Below are 18,672 nucleotides of genomic sequence, written 5' to 3'. Positions count from 1 at the left end.
TTGTAGATAAGTTCATTTGTACCCCGCCTTTTTTTAAGATTCCACATATGAGCAATATCATATCATATTTGTCTTTCTCTGACTTACTTCACTCAGTATGACAATCTCTAGGCTGAAGGAATCAGGCTCCCTGACTTCAGACTATACTACAAAGCTACAGTAATCAAGACAGTATGGTACTGGCACAAAAACAGAAATATAGATCAATGGAACAGGATAGAAAGTCCAGAGATAAACCCACACACCTATGGTCACCTAATCTATGACAAAGGAAGCAAGAATATATAATGGAGAAAAGACAGTCTCTTCAATAAGTGGTGCTGGGAAAACTGAACAGCTACAGGTAAAAGAATGAAATTAGAACACTCCTTCACACCATACACAAAAATAAACTCAAAATGGATTAAAGGGCTTCCCTGGTGGTGCAGTGGTTGAGAGTCCGCCTGCCGATGCAGGGGACACGGGTTCGTGCCCTAGTCCGGGAAGATCCAACAAGCCACGGAGTGGCTGGGCCCGTGAGCCATGGCCACTGAGCCTGTGCGTCCAGAGCCTGTGCTCCGCAACGGGAGAGGCCACAACAGTGAGAGGCCCGCATACCGAAAAAAAAAAAAAAGGATTAAAGACCTAGATGTAAGGCTGGACACAATAAAACTCTTAGAGGAAAACATAGGCAGAACACTCTTTGACATAAATAGCAGCAATATCTTTTTTGATCCACCTCCTAGAGTAATGAAAATAAAAACAAAGAAAACAAAGGGGACCTAATGAAACTTAAAAGATTTTGCACAGCAAAGGAATCCATAAACAAAATGAAAAGACAGCCCTCAAAATGGGAGAAAATATTTGCAAACGAAGCAACCAACAAGGAATTAATCTCCAAAATATACAAATAGCTTATGCAGCTCAATATCAAAAAAATAAACAACCCAATCAAAAAATGGGCAGATCTAAATAGATATTTCTCCAAAGAAGACATACAGATGGCCAAGAAGCACATGAAAACATGCTCAACATCATTAATTATTAGAGAAATGCAAATCAAAACTAAATGAGGTATCACCTCACACCAGTCAGACTAGCCATCATCAAAAAGTCTACAAACAATGAATGCTGGAGAGGGTGTGGAGAAAAGGGAACCCTCCTACACTGTTGGTAGGTAGGAATGTAAACTGGTACAGCCACTATGGAGAACTGTATGGAGGTTCCTTAAAAAACTAAAAATAGAGCTATCATATGATCCAGCAATCCCACTCCTGGGCATATATTTGGGGAAAACCGTAATTAGAAAAGACATATGCACCCAGTGTTCATTGTAGCCCTATTTACAATAGGCAGGACATGGAAGCAACCTAAATGTCCATCGATAGATGAATTGATAAAGAAGATGTGGTACATATATACAATGGAATATTACTCAGCCATAAAAAAGAATGAAATAATGTCATTTGCAGCAACATGGATGTGCCCCATCACTTTGGTGTGCATCTCTGAAATCTACCTGACTACGTAAAAGCAAATGCTTGAAAAGCAAGCCAGTCAGTTTACTGACAGGTTACTGAGAATTCTGTTGTGTTCTGTCAACCTGAGACATATTCTTTTTTTTTTTTTTAAATAAATTTATTTATTTTTGGCTGCGTTGGGTCTTTGTTGCTGTGCACAGGCTTTCTTGAGTTGCGGCGACCGGGGGCTACTCTTCATTGCAGTGCACAGGCTTCTCATTGTGGTGGCTTGTCTTTGTTGCGGAGCATGGGCTCTAGGCACGTGGGCTGCAGTAGTTGTAGCACACGGGCTCAGTAGCTGTGGCTCGCAGGCTCTAGAGCACAGGCTCAGTAGTTGTGGCACACGGCCTTAGTTGCTCCACGGCATGTGAGATCTTCCCGGACCAGGGCTTGAACCCCTGTCCCCTGCATTGGTCTTAACACTACAGAAACATACTTTAATTTTAGCTCTCTCAATAAAGCAGTACTATGCACAACACAAAACCACGTCCTCTTATTCATGACGGAGCAGGGAACTTGCAAATTTGTGAAGGATTCAACAAAAATGATTAAGCATTTTGCAAACAGGAATTTCTGCAACATAACACAAATGTGGCAGTGTTGTGACGAGGAGGAAGGATGGGACTAAAAACTGGAAGAACTCTGGTTAGTCCTTAATATGGCTATAGCAATAGTGGGAACTTAACCTCTCTGGCCCTCAGCTGTTTACATATAAAATGATGCCCACCTGATAGGACTTAGTCTCTAAGGTCTTTTAACCGCTGTAAAATTTTACGACGAACATTTTATCAGCTTTTCTCTTCTGAAAAATAAAACTATACACATAGGCATAGATAAGGTACAGCTAATTTCTGGTTTGTTCCAGAAACAAACATAAAAGATAAGTAAAACATATGCAAACATATAGAAAGAGAGGTTTTAAGGTCTGCTGAAGGTCTTCAGGCACCAAAAGTGAAAAAAAAACTAATTCTGGATGGAAAGTTGTTTTTTGTTTTTTTAAACACCTACACTTTCTGGAATGTGCAAAGTAAACATATAGAACATAACTTAAACAAAAAATATAACTAATGGGCATCGTGTTTCTCCTATTGGCTGTACATGGTAGATAGCATGACTAAAGCTAGGACAAAGGGCACTACTGCGGGAAAATGAGGTAATACCTGGTGCCTCTTATAAAGCGGTTACATCCATCTTTGTCTTTTCCATCCCTTCTCCTGGTTCCCCTCTCCTGTCCTGCTCGCAGCACCCCAGACACAGAGCTTAATTTAAAATATTGTTGACGGGCTTCCCTGGTGGCGCAGTGGTTGAGAGTTCGCCTGCCGATGCAGGGGACGTGGGTTCGTGCCCCGGTTCTGGGAAGATCCCACATGCCGCGGAGCGGCTGGGCTGGTGAGCCATGGCCGCTGAGCCTGCGCGTCCGGAGCCTGTGCTCCGCGACGGGAGAGGCCATAACAGTGAGAGGCCCATGTACCGCAAATAAATAAAAAAATAAAAATAAAAATATTGTTGACTAATGCAATACCCTATAACGGTAGGCGCCTCTTCTCTAAAACCCTTATATTTTCAATAGCAAAACAAAATGTGTTGCTGCTATTCTTACTTCACTTTTGCTCTCCAGTGGTATGTAAAGAGTAAAAATAAGAAGGAAAATGGTTATAATGAAGACAGCCGCCTCAAGGCATGAGGAACAGGGCTAAGATCTATACACTCAACCCATGAATCAAGCAGGGATTGTTTTTAAAAGGAATGAGTTAATTTTTTTCTCTTTCAATCTACTTTATTGAGGTATATTTTACATACAATAAAACGCTCCCATTTCAAGTTTGGTACAGTTTGGTGAATTTTGACAAATGTATACATCTGTGAATCCCAGTCAAGCTGCAGAACTTTCCCATCTGCATCTTGTACCCTATAAAGTACCCTAGTGCCTCTGCAGGCAATTCCTTCCTGCCTGTAGCTTCCAGGCAACCACTGATCGGCTTCCTGTTATTACAAATTAGTTCTGCTTGTTTAGAACGTCATACTGATGGAGTCATACATTAATATGGTGGTTTCTTTTGTCTGAGATTTACCCACGTTGTTATGTGTATCAGGAATTTCTTTTTATAATACCACTGAGTATGCATGAATATACCACAATTTGTTTATCCATTCACCTGCTGATGAACTGATGGATATGTTGTTTCCAGTTTTTTACTATTATGAATTAAAGCTGTTATAAACATTGTTTGGTATTATGGTAATGTATGTTTAACTTTAAAATAGATTGCCAGTTTTCCAGAGTAGTTGTACCATTTTACACTCTTACAAGCAAAATATGAGAGTTCTAGTTATTCTGTATGTTGGCCAATATTTGGTATCTTCAGCCATTTTAACTTTAGCCATTCTAGTAAGTGTGTAACGGCTCATTGCGGTTTTAATCTGCATTTTCCTTACAACCACTGACGTTTAACATTTGAGCTAAAATTTGATTATATTTATATATATGTTTCCCAATTGCAACAGAATACAGTAGTCTCTAGGGAATATCTTTATTATTTCTGTATTTCCAAACTAGATTATTTGGCAGAAGAGGATTATAGAAATCTAACTCATATGCTATAGAAAAAGATCAGTTTATGGAACTAAGTCTGACTTCCAGGTAAAATGGCATTATGGTACAGTGTTTACATTGAGCTCCCACAAAAATAAGCTCCCACTTGCCAGATAGAGCTATAATGTTACCACCTCTACTGCCACCATCTGGTAATGATAAAAACAAATTTAGAAGATACCACAGGATTGTACTGTCCTTGGTCAGGAAAAGTCAAATTTCGAATTCAACTCTGTTTCTCATGCACACATCTTTGAAACTATAGAATGCATGCAAACTGATTTATTCTTTAGTTTTAATTTCTTTTAAAGAAGTATAGCAAAATATTTTAATTTCCCCAAATTCAGGGAAGGTGCATTGTGAAGTAACTCTTTTTCCATTTGTTGCAAGACTTTGTGCAAATTACCTTAGTGCTCTATCAATAACCTATCTTGAGAATAACCTGTTTCCTAACTTAAGTCGGAGAGTGCTGAGACTTAATCGTAGACAGCTATACGGGGGGGAAAATGTATGCAGTACTTTTAATCTCTTACTGCACAATTTCAAGATATTCGCTGGGTTATCCAATAATTTTCCTCCGCATACTCACAAATGTTAACCTCAGTCCTTTTTTGTGTCTCCTCTTCATGCCCAGGGAGCTAGCTACCAGATCACGTGCTGGAGGGCGAAGAGCTGTGGCAACCTGGCAGTGACACGGAGGAAGAGCCCGCGGCTCCGTCCCGCCCTCTATCCTTCAATTGCAGATTTCTCCCCAGTTCGCTCTTCTACGGGGTCCTCCCCTCCGCCCTCTGCCCATTGATTTCAAGATTCTCCCCAAGTTCGTTCTTCCACAGGGACCCCGGCTCAAAACTACCGAAAATCGCCGGGAGCCCAGCGCCGCCAGCGCCCAGCAGCTCCCCGCCCGGGCCCGCCTGCTGCACCTGCCGAGGCCCCCGGGGCTGCACCTGCCGAGGTCCCCGGGGCTGCGCCTGCAGAGGTCCCGCCCGAGCCTCCGCCCGACCCGGCCCGGCCTCACGGTCCAGCCCGCCTCCTGGGCCCCAGAGCTGCTTCTGGGCACCCGAGAAGGCGGGGGCTGAGTGGGGTCCTGGATGGGCCCCGCGTTCTCAGTCCCCTCGCGCTTAAGCAGCTCTGGACACCCTCTACCTTGGGACCGCCTCCCGCCCGAAGACCCTGGTTCTCTCAGCTGCTCACCGGTTTCCGCCCGCGGGGCGCGCTGCAAGAGCGGCGTGCGGTCCTCGCCCTCCTCGCCGTCGCTCGGGGCAAGGTCCGGAACCGGGGACTTCATGACGCCTCCAAGGAGCGGCGGCACCGACCACCCAGCGGAAAAGAAAACTCAGACTAAACAGCCGAAGACCCCCCCGGGCCGCGGTAGCCAGGCCGAGCTGGGCCACTGGCACCGCCCCCGGCCTGGCACCGCCCCTCGGCCACGTCTTGCCTCGGGCCCCGCCCAGGGGCAGTTACGCAGACTCCGCCCCTGTCGCCATCTTGGGTTCCGGCAACTCGGCAACCGGTAGTGAGGGGGACGGCGGGCTTCGGGCGTCTGGGCTTCCTGCGGCGCGGTTGGCGCCTAGGTACTGGCCAGCCGGGTCGCCGGTGTTCTAAGGCACAGCGTTCCCCTCCCTGGCGCTCCCTTTACAAGGAGCTCAGGGAGCAGGGGTGACTGGGAACCTTGAGGCGGGCGGCAGGGGCTTAAATCGTGCATAATTGAGGGGAGGGCTTGGACCGAACTTGGAGTGGATGTTTTGTATTTGACGTTCAGTTCTAGTAGTAAATTGCCGTGAATATTAGCAACCCTGGTACTATCTGCCCGTGACAGCATATTGTCTCTAGGATACCCTTTGAGGCGGAAAACCAGGCAATAGAAACATATTGTTGAGTCCTATGTAATTGCCTACTTCGTAGGTCAAAATAACCCAGTATCAGCAGTTTCATATGGTTCACCCTGTAGAATCATGTGACGTATGTCTCCACAGGTCTAAATCGAACAGGTTCTCCTGGCATTTGCTGACTCTAAGGTAGAAGCGCTAGGAAAATGCACTAGCCTGCCTTGCGGGGAGGGGGTGGGAGTGGGACATACCTCTTCTGACCACAGGTAGTTCTCTGTGGGTCATAAAGAACTGGAGATGAAAGGGCAAATGAGATACGGTAGGTGCCCTTGGGGAGTTCATTGCAGCAGGGAAGAAACCCACAAGTCAACAGTTAAATCAGCCAGGTCAGAGGCTTGGTGAGGTCCAGGTGGGAACAAATGAGAGGGTCAGCCTTGTCCGGAGGGGAGGGTGGCAGCGACTGTCGGAGGCATCCCTAACCTCCAGATCGGTAAATGCTAGTAAGGTCATCACGTTACAAGGAGGACAAATCAAGCCTTGTTTCTGAGTTACTGAATTATCCTGTATGAGATTTAAACTGTCCGAGGAGGATTCTGGCCCTTCAGGAATCTTGTAGAGCAATGCCCCTTAAACTTGAATGTAGGAAATTACCAGGCAGTTCCTTTTAAAATTCACGTTCAGGTTTATCAGGTGTGGTATGACAGTTAATTAAAAAATTTTAAAATATCATTGTTTGGTTTTTATTTGTTAATATGATATAAAATACATTGATTTCTAAAAAATTGAGGTTTAATTGATTTACAATATATTCGTTTCAGGTATACAACATTGTGATTCAAAATTTTTATAGATTATACTCCATTTAAAGTTATTATAAAATATTGCTTATATTCCCTGTGCTGTACAATGTATCCTTGTAGCTAATTTATATTATACACAGTAGTTTGTATCTCTTAACCCCCTACCTCTATCTTGTCCCTCTGCCCTTCCCTCTTCCCACTGGGAACCACTAATTTGTTCTCTGTATCTGTGAGTCTACTTCTGTTTTGTTATATTCACTTGTTTTATTCTTTAGATTCCACATATAAGTGATAACAGTATTTGGTAACAGTTAATTTTATGTATCTACTTGGAGGGTGCTTTTGGATGAGGTTAACATTTAAATTGGTGAACTCTGGGTAAAGCAGATTGCCCTCTGTAATGTGAGTAGACCTTATTCCATTAATCTAAGGCCTGAATAGAAGACCTACCCTCTGAGCACGGGGGGATTCTCTAGCAGGCTGCTTTCAGACTTCATTTGCACCATGGGTCTCTCGGCTGCCAGGCTACACGCAGATTTAGGCTGGCCAGCCTTCATAATTGCACAAGCCATTTCCTTATAATTCTTTTTAGCCATTTCCTTATAATTCTTTTTAGCCATTTCCTTATAATTCTTTTTAGCCATTTCCTTATAATTCTTATTATGTGCCTGCATGCACACACACACACCATTGGTTCTGTTTCTCTGGCGGACCCGGGCTAATATATCTGGGATGGGCCTGAGATTCTGTATTGTTAGGAAGCTCACAGGTGACCACAGTTTGAATAGCAAGGTTATAAAAGACTTGAACCAGGGAATAAAGATTCCAACAGACTTGAAATATTTCAAACCACAGGAGGTCCTTTAAAAAAAACAAACAACCCACACTTTTTATTTTAGAAGTTTTAAGTTTACAGAAAAGTTGTAGAGATAGTCCAGAGAGTTTTTCATACCCTTTGCCTTGTTTGACCTGTTGCAGAGGTCTTACATTAGTATGATACATTGATCACAACTAATTAGCCAATATTGATAGATTTAAAAAAAATACATTTATTTATTTATTTTTGACTGCACTGGGTCTTCATTGCTGCACGTGGGCTTTCTCTAATTGCTGCGAGCTGGGGCTACTCTTTTTTGTGGTATGTGGGCTTCTCATTGCGGTGGCTTCTCTTGTTGCAGAGCACGAGCTCTAGGCGTGGGCTTCAGTAGTTGTGGCATGCGGGCTCAGTAGTTGCGGTGCATGGGCCCAGTTGCTCTGTGGCGTGTGGGATCTTCCCAGTCCAGGGCTTGAACCCATGTCCCTTGCACTGGCAGGCGGATTGCTAACCACTGTGCCACCAGGGAAGTCTGATAGATTATTGTTTTGTTTTTTTTCTTTGTAAATTTATTTATTTTTGGCTGCACTGGGTCTTTGTTGCTGCACGTGGGCAGAGAAATCTAGTTGCACTGAGCGGGGGCTACTCTTCGTTGCGGTGCACAGGCTCCTCGTTGTGGCGGCTTTCCTTGTTGCGGAGCACGGGCTCTAGGCGCGCAGGCTTCAGTAGTTGTGACTCATAGGCTCAGTAGTTGTGGTGCACGGGCTTAGTTGCTCCACGGCATGTGGGATCTTCCTGGACCAGGGCTCGAACCTGTGACCCCTGCATTAGCAGGCGGATTCTTAACCACTGCGCGACCAGGGAAGCCCTGATAGATTATTGTTAATGGACGTTCATACTTTATATTCAGATTTATTTAGTTTCTACCTAATGTTCTTTTTCTGTCCCAGGATTCCATCCAGGATGCCACATTATATTGTATTTAGGCATTGTGTCTCATTGGGCTCCTGTAGACTGACAGTTTCTCAGACCTTCCTTGTTTTTACTGATCTTGAAAGTTTTGTAGAGTACTGGTAGGTTTTGTAGAAAGGCTCCCAATTTGACTTTGTTCGATGTTTTTATTATAATTAGACTGGGGTTATGGGGTTAAAGACCACAGAGGTAAAGTGCCATCCTCATCACATAATTTCAAGGGATATGCTGTCAACATAGCTTATCACCGATGGTTATCACTGGTGGTGGTAAACTTCATCACATGCCTGAGATGGTGTTTGTCAGGTTTTTCCTCAAGTTCCTCTCCGCCCCCCCACCCCCGTTCCATTCTTTTCGCTCAGTATGTGCAGCCTCTACTTGAGGGGTAGGGACTTTATGCTTCACCTGTTTGAGGGGCAGAATTCTTTTGTATGGGAGAAGTGTCTGTTTCCCACCATTTGTTCATTTTATATATTTTTTAAAATTAGGGACTCTAATTTTATTTATTTATTTTTACATTTTTATTTAGTATTGGAATATAGTTGATTAACAATATTGGCTTAGTTTCAGGTGTACAGCAAAGTGATTCAGTTATACATATACATGTATCTATTCTTTTTCAAATTCTTTTCCCATTTAGGTTATTACAGAGGACTGAGCAGAGTTCCCTGTGCTGTACAGTAGGTCCTTGTTGGTTATCGGTTTTTTTTGGCTATGATGTGCGGCTTGCAGGATCTTAGTTCCCCGACCAGGGATTGAACCTGGTTCACGGCAGTGAAAGCACAGAGTCCTAATCACTGGACCTCCAGGGAACTCCCATGGTAATCTGTTTTGAATATAGCAGTGTGTACATGTCAATCCTGAACTCCCAATCTCTCCCTCCCTCCCACCCCCATTTGTTTATTTATTCAATCATTTATTTGTATTAGTATGGACTCATGGTTATTTATCTTATACTTTGGGTTATAATCCAACACTTTGTTATTTATTTTATTGCTCAAATTGTTCCAGCTTTGGTAATTGGGAGCTCTTTCAGTTGGCTCCTGTGCCCCTTTTATATGCCCCTGCTGTGTTTTTTGAGCACTACCTTACTTTCCGGTATTACAAGCTGTCCCAGCTCATCCTGTATAGTCTCTGCTCCTGCCATTTCTCCAAGGTGAATGATATTAGAAACCAAGATGGGTGCTGGGTGTACTTCTTGTTACATTGATTCCAGGCCCAATTTTTAAAAATTTTTTTACGGTACGCGGGCCTCTCACTGTTGTGGCCTCTCCCGTTGCGGAGCACAGGCTCCGGACGCGCAGGCCCAGCGGCCATGGCTCACGGGCCCAGCCGCTCCGCGGCATGTGGGATCTTCCCGGACCGGGGCACGAACCCGCGTCCCCTGCATCGGCAGGCAGACTCTCAACCACTGCGCCACCAGGGAAGCCCCAGGCCCAATTTTTTTGTTATTGTTTTCTTTTATAATCTTCTCAAGAGGATTTTTTTAAAAAAGTGTAAGATAACACCTTTTTCTTCCTTATTTCTGGCATTTAATTCCTGCTCACTACCATAGAAGATTGTTGTTGATGTTATTTAGTTTTTGGTTAGTAATTCCTTTCTTTAACAACACTCTAAACCAGTGCTATTCAATAGAAATATAACGCAAGACATATATGTAATTTAACATTTTCTAGTAGCCTCATTAAAAACTTAAGAAACAAAAAAAAGGTGAAATTAACTCTATAATATACATTCTTTAACCCAATATACCAAAAATTTTACCAATTCAACATCTAATCAGTATAAAACACTTAATGAGATATGTTACATTCTTTTTTTCAGTGCTAATTCTTCGAAACCTGGTGTGTATTTTATACTTACAGCACATCTTCGTTAAGACCAGTCACATTTCAAGTGTTTAATGACCACACGTGGCTTGGGCTACCATTTTGGACAGCACAGTTGTAGACCATGTGAGGACTTATTTTTTTTTCCCGCCAAATCCTGTGTTTACATGGGAAAAGAGTGTCTTCTGAGCAGTGCCTAGTTCAAAAGAATCTAGCTGTTTTTTTCCTCTATAAAATGAAGATAATAATAGAAACAACTATTATTGTTAACTCATAGGGTTATTATGAGGAATAAATAATATAATGCATGCAAATCATGGTACCTGATGGGTAGTCTCAATATATGTTAGCTATTATCATTTTTATTAAGTTTGTTTTGGAAAATGAGCTTACCCATCTTAAGAACTCCTTTATTTATTTATTTATTTTGAAATACATTTCATTTACAATGTTGTGCTAGTTTCTGGTGTACAGCAAAGTGATTCAGTTATACACACACACACACACACACACACACACACACACACATATTCTTTTTCATATTCTTTTCCATTACGGTTTATTACAGGATATTGAATATAGTTCCTTTGTTGTTTATCTGTTTTATATATAGAAGTTTGTACCTGCTAATCCCAGACTCCCAATTTATCCCTCCCCCCACCCCCTTTCCCCTTTGGCAACAATAAATTTGTTTTCTATATCTGTGGGTCTGCTTCTGTTTTGTAACTAACTTCACTTGTGTCATATTTTAGATTTCACATATAAGTGATATCATATAATGTTTGTCTTTCTCCTTCTGACTTACTTCACCTAGTATGATAATCTCTAGGTCCATCCATGTTGCTGCAAATGGCATTATTTCATTTTTTTTTTATGGCTGAGTAGTATTCATTGTATTTATATACCACATCTTCTTTATCCATTCATTTGTCGATGGACATTTAGGTTGCTTCCATGTCTTGGCTATTGTAAACTGTGCTGCAATGCATGTATCTTTTCAAATTATGGTTTTCCCCGGACATATGCCCAGGAGTGGGATTGCTGGGTCATATGGTAGCTCTATTTTTACTTTTTTAAGGAATCTCCATACTGTTCTCCATAGTGGCTGTACCAGTTTACATTCCCACCAACAGTGTAGAGGAACTCCCTTTTGATTTTCCTTATATTTCCTTTTAAAACACGTATCACGTTCTATCTGGAACTACATGGTTAGTAGTTGGCTGTGCAGCTGTTTTAGTTCCTTTTTGTGAGCTGGTGTCCTAGGAGCTGGTACCAAGTTGGTAGGTGTCCGAGGAGCTGGTACCAAGTCTCATTTATCTCTGTGAGCTGAGAAGTTCCTAACCATGTTTCTTTCACTGTGCTTATCAGGTTTCACAGTGCCTTATCACGTTGGCCACGGTGAAACTACCAAGGTGAGAATTTCAAGTAGGTAGGAATATATAGGGATTAAAAAACTCAATGGAGAGACAAATATTTGAATCATTAAATTTAGAAATAAAGTCGGTAAAGGAATTTTTGGATGAACAGTGTGGCCCTATAAAATCATCCTTTCTTTATCCCAGATTTTCCTCTAAAGTAAATAATTATAATCACAAATGATAATGATTATTGAGATATAATGGTTATTGAGATATTTTTTTCAATGTTTTAATTTATTTTTTTTTTGCCAAACTTGACAGTTGATCATCAGAGAGTTGATTTCTTTGGATTAATTTCAGAATTCTTTGTCATTTTATGGTTTTGAATCTCTAGGATTTAGCAACTATTTTCCTTAAATTGTATCATATTATTTTGTATGAAGAAACATTTCACCATTTGGAGACCTTTTCCTCATAGAATTCTGTGAGTTAAATTCCACTGATCATTTTTTTCCTCAAATTATCTTTGTAACTTATATAGAATATTAGTCAAAATATTTGCTCAGAAAATAGAGTTTTGCAAAGGAGAAACACTAAAACTTTAAGTACCACAGATCAGCCTAACTTAAAACAATGACCTAATGTAATTATTTAAGAAAGAGTGTAAAAATATTTTAAAAGGATAGGATTGGTAGGAAAATTTCTATTAAGTCTAAGGTTCTCTCTAATATATTTTCCTTATAATACAGGCATCACAACTCCTGATTTCAAACTTTATTACAAAGCTATAGTAATTGAAACAGTACTGGCATAAAAATAGTTACGTAGACCAATGGAACAGAATTGAGAGCCCAGAAATACCCACACTTATAAGGTCAACTAATATTTGACAAGGGTGCCAATAATATTCACTGGGTCAAGGTTAGCATCTTAACTGGTGTTGGGAAAACTGGACAACTACATGCAGAAGTGTGAAATCGGACCTCTATCTTATATCATTTACAAAAATCAACTCAAAATGCATTAAAGACTTAAATGGGAGGCCTGAAATTGTAAAACCCCTTAGAAGAAAACATAGGAAAACAGCCCCTTGACATTGGTCATGGCAATGATTTTTTGGATATGACACTGAAAGCACAAGCAACAAAATAAAAACTAAGTGGAGCTACACCAAACTAAAAAGCTTCTGCATAGCAAAAGAAACAATCATCAGAATAAAAAGAATGGGAGAAAATATTTGCAAACCATCTGTCTGATAAGGGGTTAATATCCTAACATACCTAAAGGAACGCATAGAATTCAACAAGATAAAAACCAAATGGTCTGATTAAAAAATGGGTGAAGGACTTGAATAGACTCTTTTCCAAAGAAGACATATGAATGGCCAAACAGGTACATGAAAAGATGCTCAGCATCACTAATCATCAGGGAAATGCAAATCAAAATCATGAGGTATCACCTCACACCTGTTAGAATGGCTATTATCAAAAAGACAAAAGTTAACAAATGTTGGTGAAGCTGTGGAGAAAAGGGGACCCTTGTGCACTGTTGGTGGGAATGTAAATTGGTGCAGCCACTATGGAAAACAGTATGGAGGTTCCTCAAGAAATTAAAAATAGAACTACCATATGATCCAGCAGCTCCACTTGTGGATATATAGCTTAAGGAAGTGGAGTCAGGATCTCAAAGAAATACCTGCACTCCCATGTTCACTGCAGCATTGTTCACAATAGCCAAGATATGGAAACAACCTAAGTGTCCATTAACAAATGAATGGATAAAGAAAATATGATGGAATATCATTCACCTATATAAAAAAGGAAATTTTGCCTCTTGTGACAACATAGATGGACCTCGAGGACATTATGCTAAGTAAAATGTCAGACAGAGAAAGACAAACATTGTATGTTCTCACTTATATGTGAAATCTAAAAAAGCTGAACTCGGAAATAGAGAGTAGGATGCTTGTTGCCAAGGGCTGGGGGTGGGGTGAGGAAAATGGGAACGATGTCAGTCAAAGGGTACAAACTCCCAGTTACAAGATCAATAAGTTCAAGGGATCTAATGTATAGCATGGTGACTATAATTAACAATGCTGTATTATGTATTTGAAAGTTAAGAGAGGAAATCTTAAATGTCATCACCACACTCGTGCACACAGAGAGACAATTATACGAGGGGACGGAGGTGTTAACTAACCTTACTGTGGTATCATTTTGTAATATATACATGTGTTAAATCATCACATTGTATACCTTAAAAGCTTGCATAAGTTATATGTCAATATCTCAACAGAGCTGGAAAAAATATTTCTCCATTCCCTGGTAAAGTATCATCTACGTGTACCTTAGTGCTATCTCTGCATAATATAGGTCTGATGCTGTTACCCCTTTTAAAAACCCTTCAATGGTAGCTTATTGCCTGCGTCTTCACGTTTTTGATTGTGTACTCCATCAGTAAAAATTCTGAATATGGACCCAACTTGTGTCTTTTTCTTTATAAATTACACACACACACACACACACACACACATACACACATTACACTCAACACTCAAAATTAAAAAGGATGAGAAAATATAAATACAAATAGATGTTCTGTTTTTTTCCTGAATAGGTTTGCATATGCTCCGGAGTGAGTGCACCCCACTTTGGAGACTACTTGTCTAGAAGATAAAATGCAAATTCTTTGGTGGAGAACACGAGATCCTTACAGACTGGCACCAGTATCCAGTTATCTTCCACACTTCCTGCACCCGCTTGGTGCTTTACACATTGGACTGCACACCCTGTTTTCCTTGTTTGCTTCTTTTGTGCATGGTGAGTTCTTATTTGTCCTTAGACTAAAATGTCACCTTTTTTTAAAGATCTCTTGACAATCTCTCCTTTTTTCTTGCTCTCGTGTGTGTTGTCCATACCTTTATTATAGCACATAGTGTTATCTAAGACGGTTTATAGTGTGTGAGTCATTCCTTGAGAACAGGGACCTTGACTTACTTATCTTCCATTCCAGCTCTAAGCAGACAGAACAGCTTAAGAAATATTTACGGAGCTTCGTGTTATGTGTGAGGGCCTGTCCTGGGTGCTATGAGAGTGTATGAGATGAATAAACATGATTTCTGCCTCCAAGGAGTTTATAAGTAAAATGTACCTTGAAGGAAATATTTCTTAATTACTGTCCAAGGGAAGTATAAATATTTATCTAACAATTATGAAAGTTAGAGGACATATTTTTAATTTATATGTTCTAGAGAGCCAGTGGTATATGATTAATGTATTCGAGAGGATGAGTGATAATATTTTTAGAAAGGAATTTCAAAAACGAACAGTCTGGGCGTACTTTCCCATATCCTGTTTACTTCAGGCGGCTGTACTGACAGATGTCCTCAGGCAGTGATCGAAATATAAACAGAATAAGGCAGGTAAATGTGAACAGTTTTTCGTCCTGTTTGTGTGAAAGCGTGCACTCAATTATTTTTATAGCAGAGTTTAAATTTCCTCAGTGCTTTTCAACCTAACAATTGAGTAATTATTGTAATATACCCACAGACACGTGGGAATTATAACTGTTTTAACTAATGCATGGCAATTGAATGAAGTGATTTGTCCAAGATCAGTGAGAGCCACTATTACAATTCAGATTTATTGCCTTTTCTAGAATTCAAACCTGAGGATGGTGCTTCTTCATAATTTTCTTGATTTTCTACATCTCCTGTGTTACCCTTGCATCTTAAAACTTCTGAGTACAGTTTGTCTTAGTCTTGGAAGTCATTTCAATGATAGGTATATAATATGTAAAGTTAGTTGCTGATTATAAATTATATGGCATTTTCTTTGTCAGTTTCCTTTCACTGATTTGCTATAGAGGAGCTGAAAAAGCAGTCACTTAAAAACGAGATATAAGTAATTTTGCCTCTGTGAAAAGCCTGGAAAAGACCGATACGTAAAATTTAAATACACTGAAAAATTTAGAAGATATGTCTTAGTTGTATCTCTTCAACTTCAGGGAATTTAAAATACATCGATTTTTGCAAATGTTGTGAATTATCAGTGAAGCAGATAGTGAATCAACTGGGAAAATCACACAAGAAGAAGAAACAGGATGACCTTCAGAAATAAGCTAAAACTGCGTGCAAAGCAACTCAAAATTGAATGACTCAGGCAGATTAGAAGATTAAGGTTCAAATCTGTTCTTCTAACTAGTACGTGAAGCCACAGTGCTGTTGAGTCAGTCCTCCTGATAATCCCTTTCGGTCAGAATTCTCTCCACATATACGTTCCTATTTCCTGACTAATGAAGGATATACTGGCTTAGAAACGTTGTTGTTTTATAACAGAAATAATAATCTGAGATAATGGGATCTGGATATTAGAAAGTGTTACAACATCACTATAACCTGCTAATTAACACAGAAGCAACTTATTTTTCTGATGGTTGTATTCCTAAAAGTTTTATATAAATTCAACCATATTTAAGATGACACATGAGAGTTTGCTGCTTTTTAGAGAGCTATGATTAATCCTTTTGTAGAGGGATAGCTGAAATTTCATTCTTTAGGTTTTTTTTTTTTTTTTTTTTTGTCTGCGTTGGGTCTTTGTTGCTGTGTGTGGGCTTTCTCTAGTTGCAGCAAGTGGGGGCTACTCTTCATTGAGGTGTGTGGGCTTCTCATTGCAGTGGCTTCTCTTGTTGCGGAACACGGGCTCTAGGTGCGCGGGCTTCAGTAGTTGCGGCTTGTGGACTCAGTAGTTGTGACTCGCGGGCTTAGTTGCTCCGTGGCATGTAGGATCTTCCCAGACCAGGGCTTGAACCACTGTCCCCTGCATTGGAAGGTGGATTCTTAACCACTGTGCCACCAGGGAAGTCCCAGGTATTCTTTTTAATAGGACACATTTATAGTTGTTTTCTGTACCAGTAATTTAAGTAAAAAGAAAAATGCAGTTATGTTGGGCTTATCTTTCTAATTGAGTTCCTCAGGAATAAAAATCACAATCTTAACAACTCACTAGTTAGAATGCTAATAAAACACAATATTAAAATTTAATCCATTCTGTGTTTAAAAAATTCCATCAGAACTGGTTACATCAGTTGGTGAGGTGATACCAGTCTCCATCAATAGACCCCTTTCGGTTTGTCTACAAACAAGCAAGCACCAGAGGACAAAAATCCAAACAACTAAAGCAAAACTGAAACTCAGAGTTTTAGTGATTGATTAATCCCTCCAACTCCAAGTAAAAACCAACATCAAGATACATAATTAATAATGCTATATGTAGTGACATCCTTACATATAAATGAAAGCAGTCAAAGTAGGTCACAGTTTTAACTTACAAGATGTGGCTATAAAATAACGAGATTATATGAAGGAGTGAAGAAATGGCTCTTAATAGAGTTTTACAAAGAAAGTTCCAAAAGTATTTTGAGGGATAGAGAATTGGAGAAAAGGCATTTAATCTGTTAAAACTTGTGTTCTGTTTTACATTAATTTGTGTTTATTTGAAAAATAAAATCCCAAGAGTCTATTGTTTTATTGTCACACTATTGTCTCTCAAGTAGCCAAGCTGACAGCTAAGCCACAGTGATGTCCGCAGAGGTGGACCCCATACAACGCTTTCTGTGGAGAAGAGTATCAGTGAGTCGATAGGAAGACACGGTCTTTTATTGGGACTGCAAGGTGGAGCTGTAGGGAGGACTTATCTGAGGGAGAAGAGATGATCAGATTAAGGTCAAAAACTAAGGTTATTAACCTCCTAGAATATCTCTGCACCAACAGTGCTTGTGTGCTGCAACATGTGCTTCCCGTGTCGTATATATTTTTTGGGGATTGACAAATTTTTATCGAGATGTATTTCTGGAAACTATCCTTCAGTCTAGGCAAAACTGCTCGTGCTGTTCAGACCCACTCCTACACATAAGGGGGTCTCTTAAGTTCTTTACCCCGTTTCAAATGAGGGAATCAGTGCAGTCTGCTGTCTCCTAACCAGGGTTGATGTATATTAATTAATTAATTAACGATTTAATCATTCAGACCCTGCATAAGTTCAAAACGTTATGAAAGTAGTGCCAAAGTATTTAGTACAGTTAAATACTTGGGACTTTAGTGTTGTCTAAGGAAACTCTGCATTTCTATAACTGGATCCTTACTTGGGAGTGAATGGAATTGCTGGAGATAGTTTCAGGTATCCTGAGGTAACAAGATCACACTAGCAATTATCTCCTCAAACTTTAGAAACCTTTAAAACTTTCTGACAGGAGCTGGGGAAAGGCAGAGAAAAGATAAATCTTTTCCTTTCTGATAGTTCATTATAAACCCAATATGTGTGAAAACCAACAATCTGGGTCACCTGAAGATAGACTTTGGAAACTCACTAGCATTTCATTTTATTTTCCATAGTAATCAATGGAACAACAGATGTTAGTTTCTGGATATGGCTCTAACTGTAGATTTTTGATGTATTCTTCCTGGCTTTTTTAAAAAGTTGTAGTGAGCTTACAATAATTTACAACTGATATTTTTATCCCCTGTAGAATGGGATTAACAGCTGTCTTCAATTTTATAGCTACTACAGTTTATTCTGTGCTAGGTTCTTTTTCTCATTTAATCCTTATGGCCCCCCTCCAAGGTATTATGTCCACTTGACAGACAAGGATCTTGAGGCTTGGAGATGTAAGCAATTTATCAAGGATATAGATGGTAAGGTGTAGGGGATCTTGACCAATTCACAAGTTTTTATTCAAAGTTTAAGTAACATACAAGATGGCAACATTCCTGGAGCACTGTAATGTCCCAGGAATGTTTATTTGCTTCCTTTCTTTCACCCTTAGATCATGGAGAGGAGAGACGCCCCCTTAATGTGCATTTTCCTCTTCCACTCTTTTTTTTTTTTTTTTGCGGTATGCGGTCCTGTCACTGTTGTGGCCTCTCCTGTTGCGGAGCACAGGCTCCGGACGCGCAGGCTCAGCGGCCATGGCTCACGGGCCCAG

General features: G+C 40.3%; 1 protein-coding gene across 3 annotated transcripts in view; it reads right to left on the bottom strand.

Annotated features, from left to right (window-relative positions):
* Positions 1-5,489, bottom strand: part of SLC17A5 (solute carrier family 17 member 5) — a 59,184-nt gene extending 53,695 nt beyond the window's left edge. For all 3 annotated transcript variants that reach the window (XM_060167289.1, XM_060167287.1, XM_060167288.1), the window contains exon 1: positions 5,284-5,489. In XM_060167289.1, the coding sequence (XP_060023272.1) occupies positions 5,284-5,377 (94 nt within the window). In that variant the 5' untranslated portion in view covers positions 5,378-5,489. The remainder of the gene's footprint in view (positions 1-5,283) is intronic.
* Between the last annotated feature and the right edge of the window lie 13,183 nt (positions 5,490-18,672).

Source organism: Lagenorhynchus albirostris, chromosome 12, assembly GCF_949774975.1.
Source record: "Lagenorhynchus albirostris chromosome 12, mLagAlb1.1, whole genome shotgun sequence".
Lineage (NCBI taxonomy): Eukaryota > Metazoa > Chordata > Mammalia > Artiodactyla > Delphinidae > Lagenorhynchus > Lagenorhynchus albirostris.
Note: the sequence above shows the minus strand (reverse complement) of the source record. Positions and strands in the feature narration are given on the sequence as shown.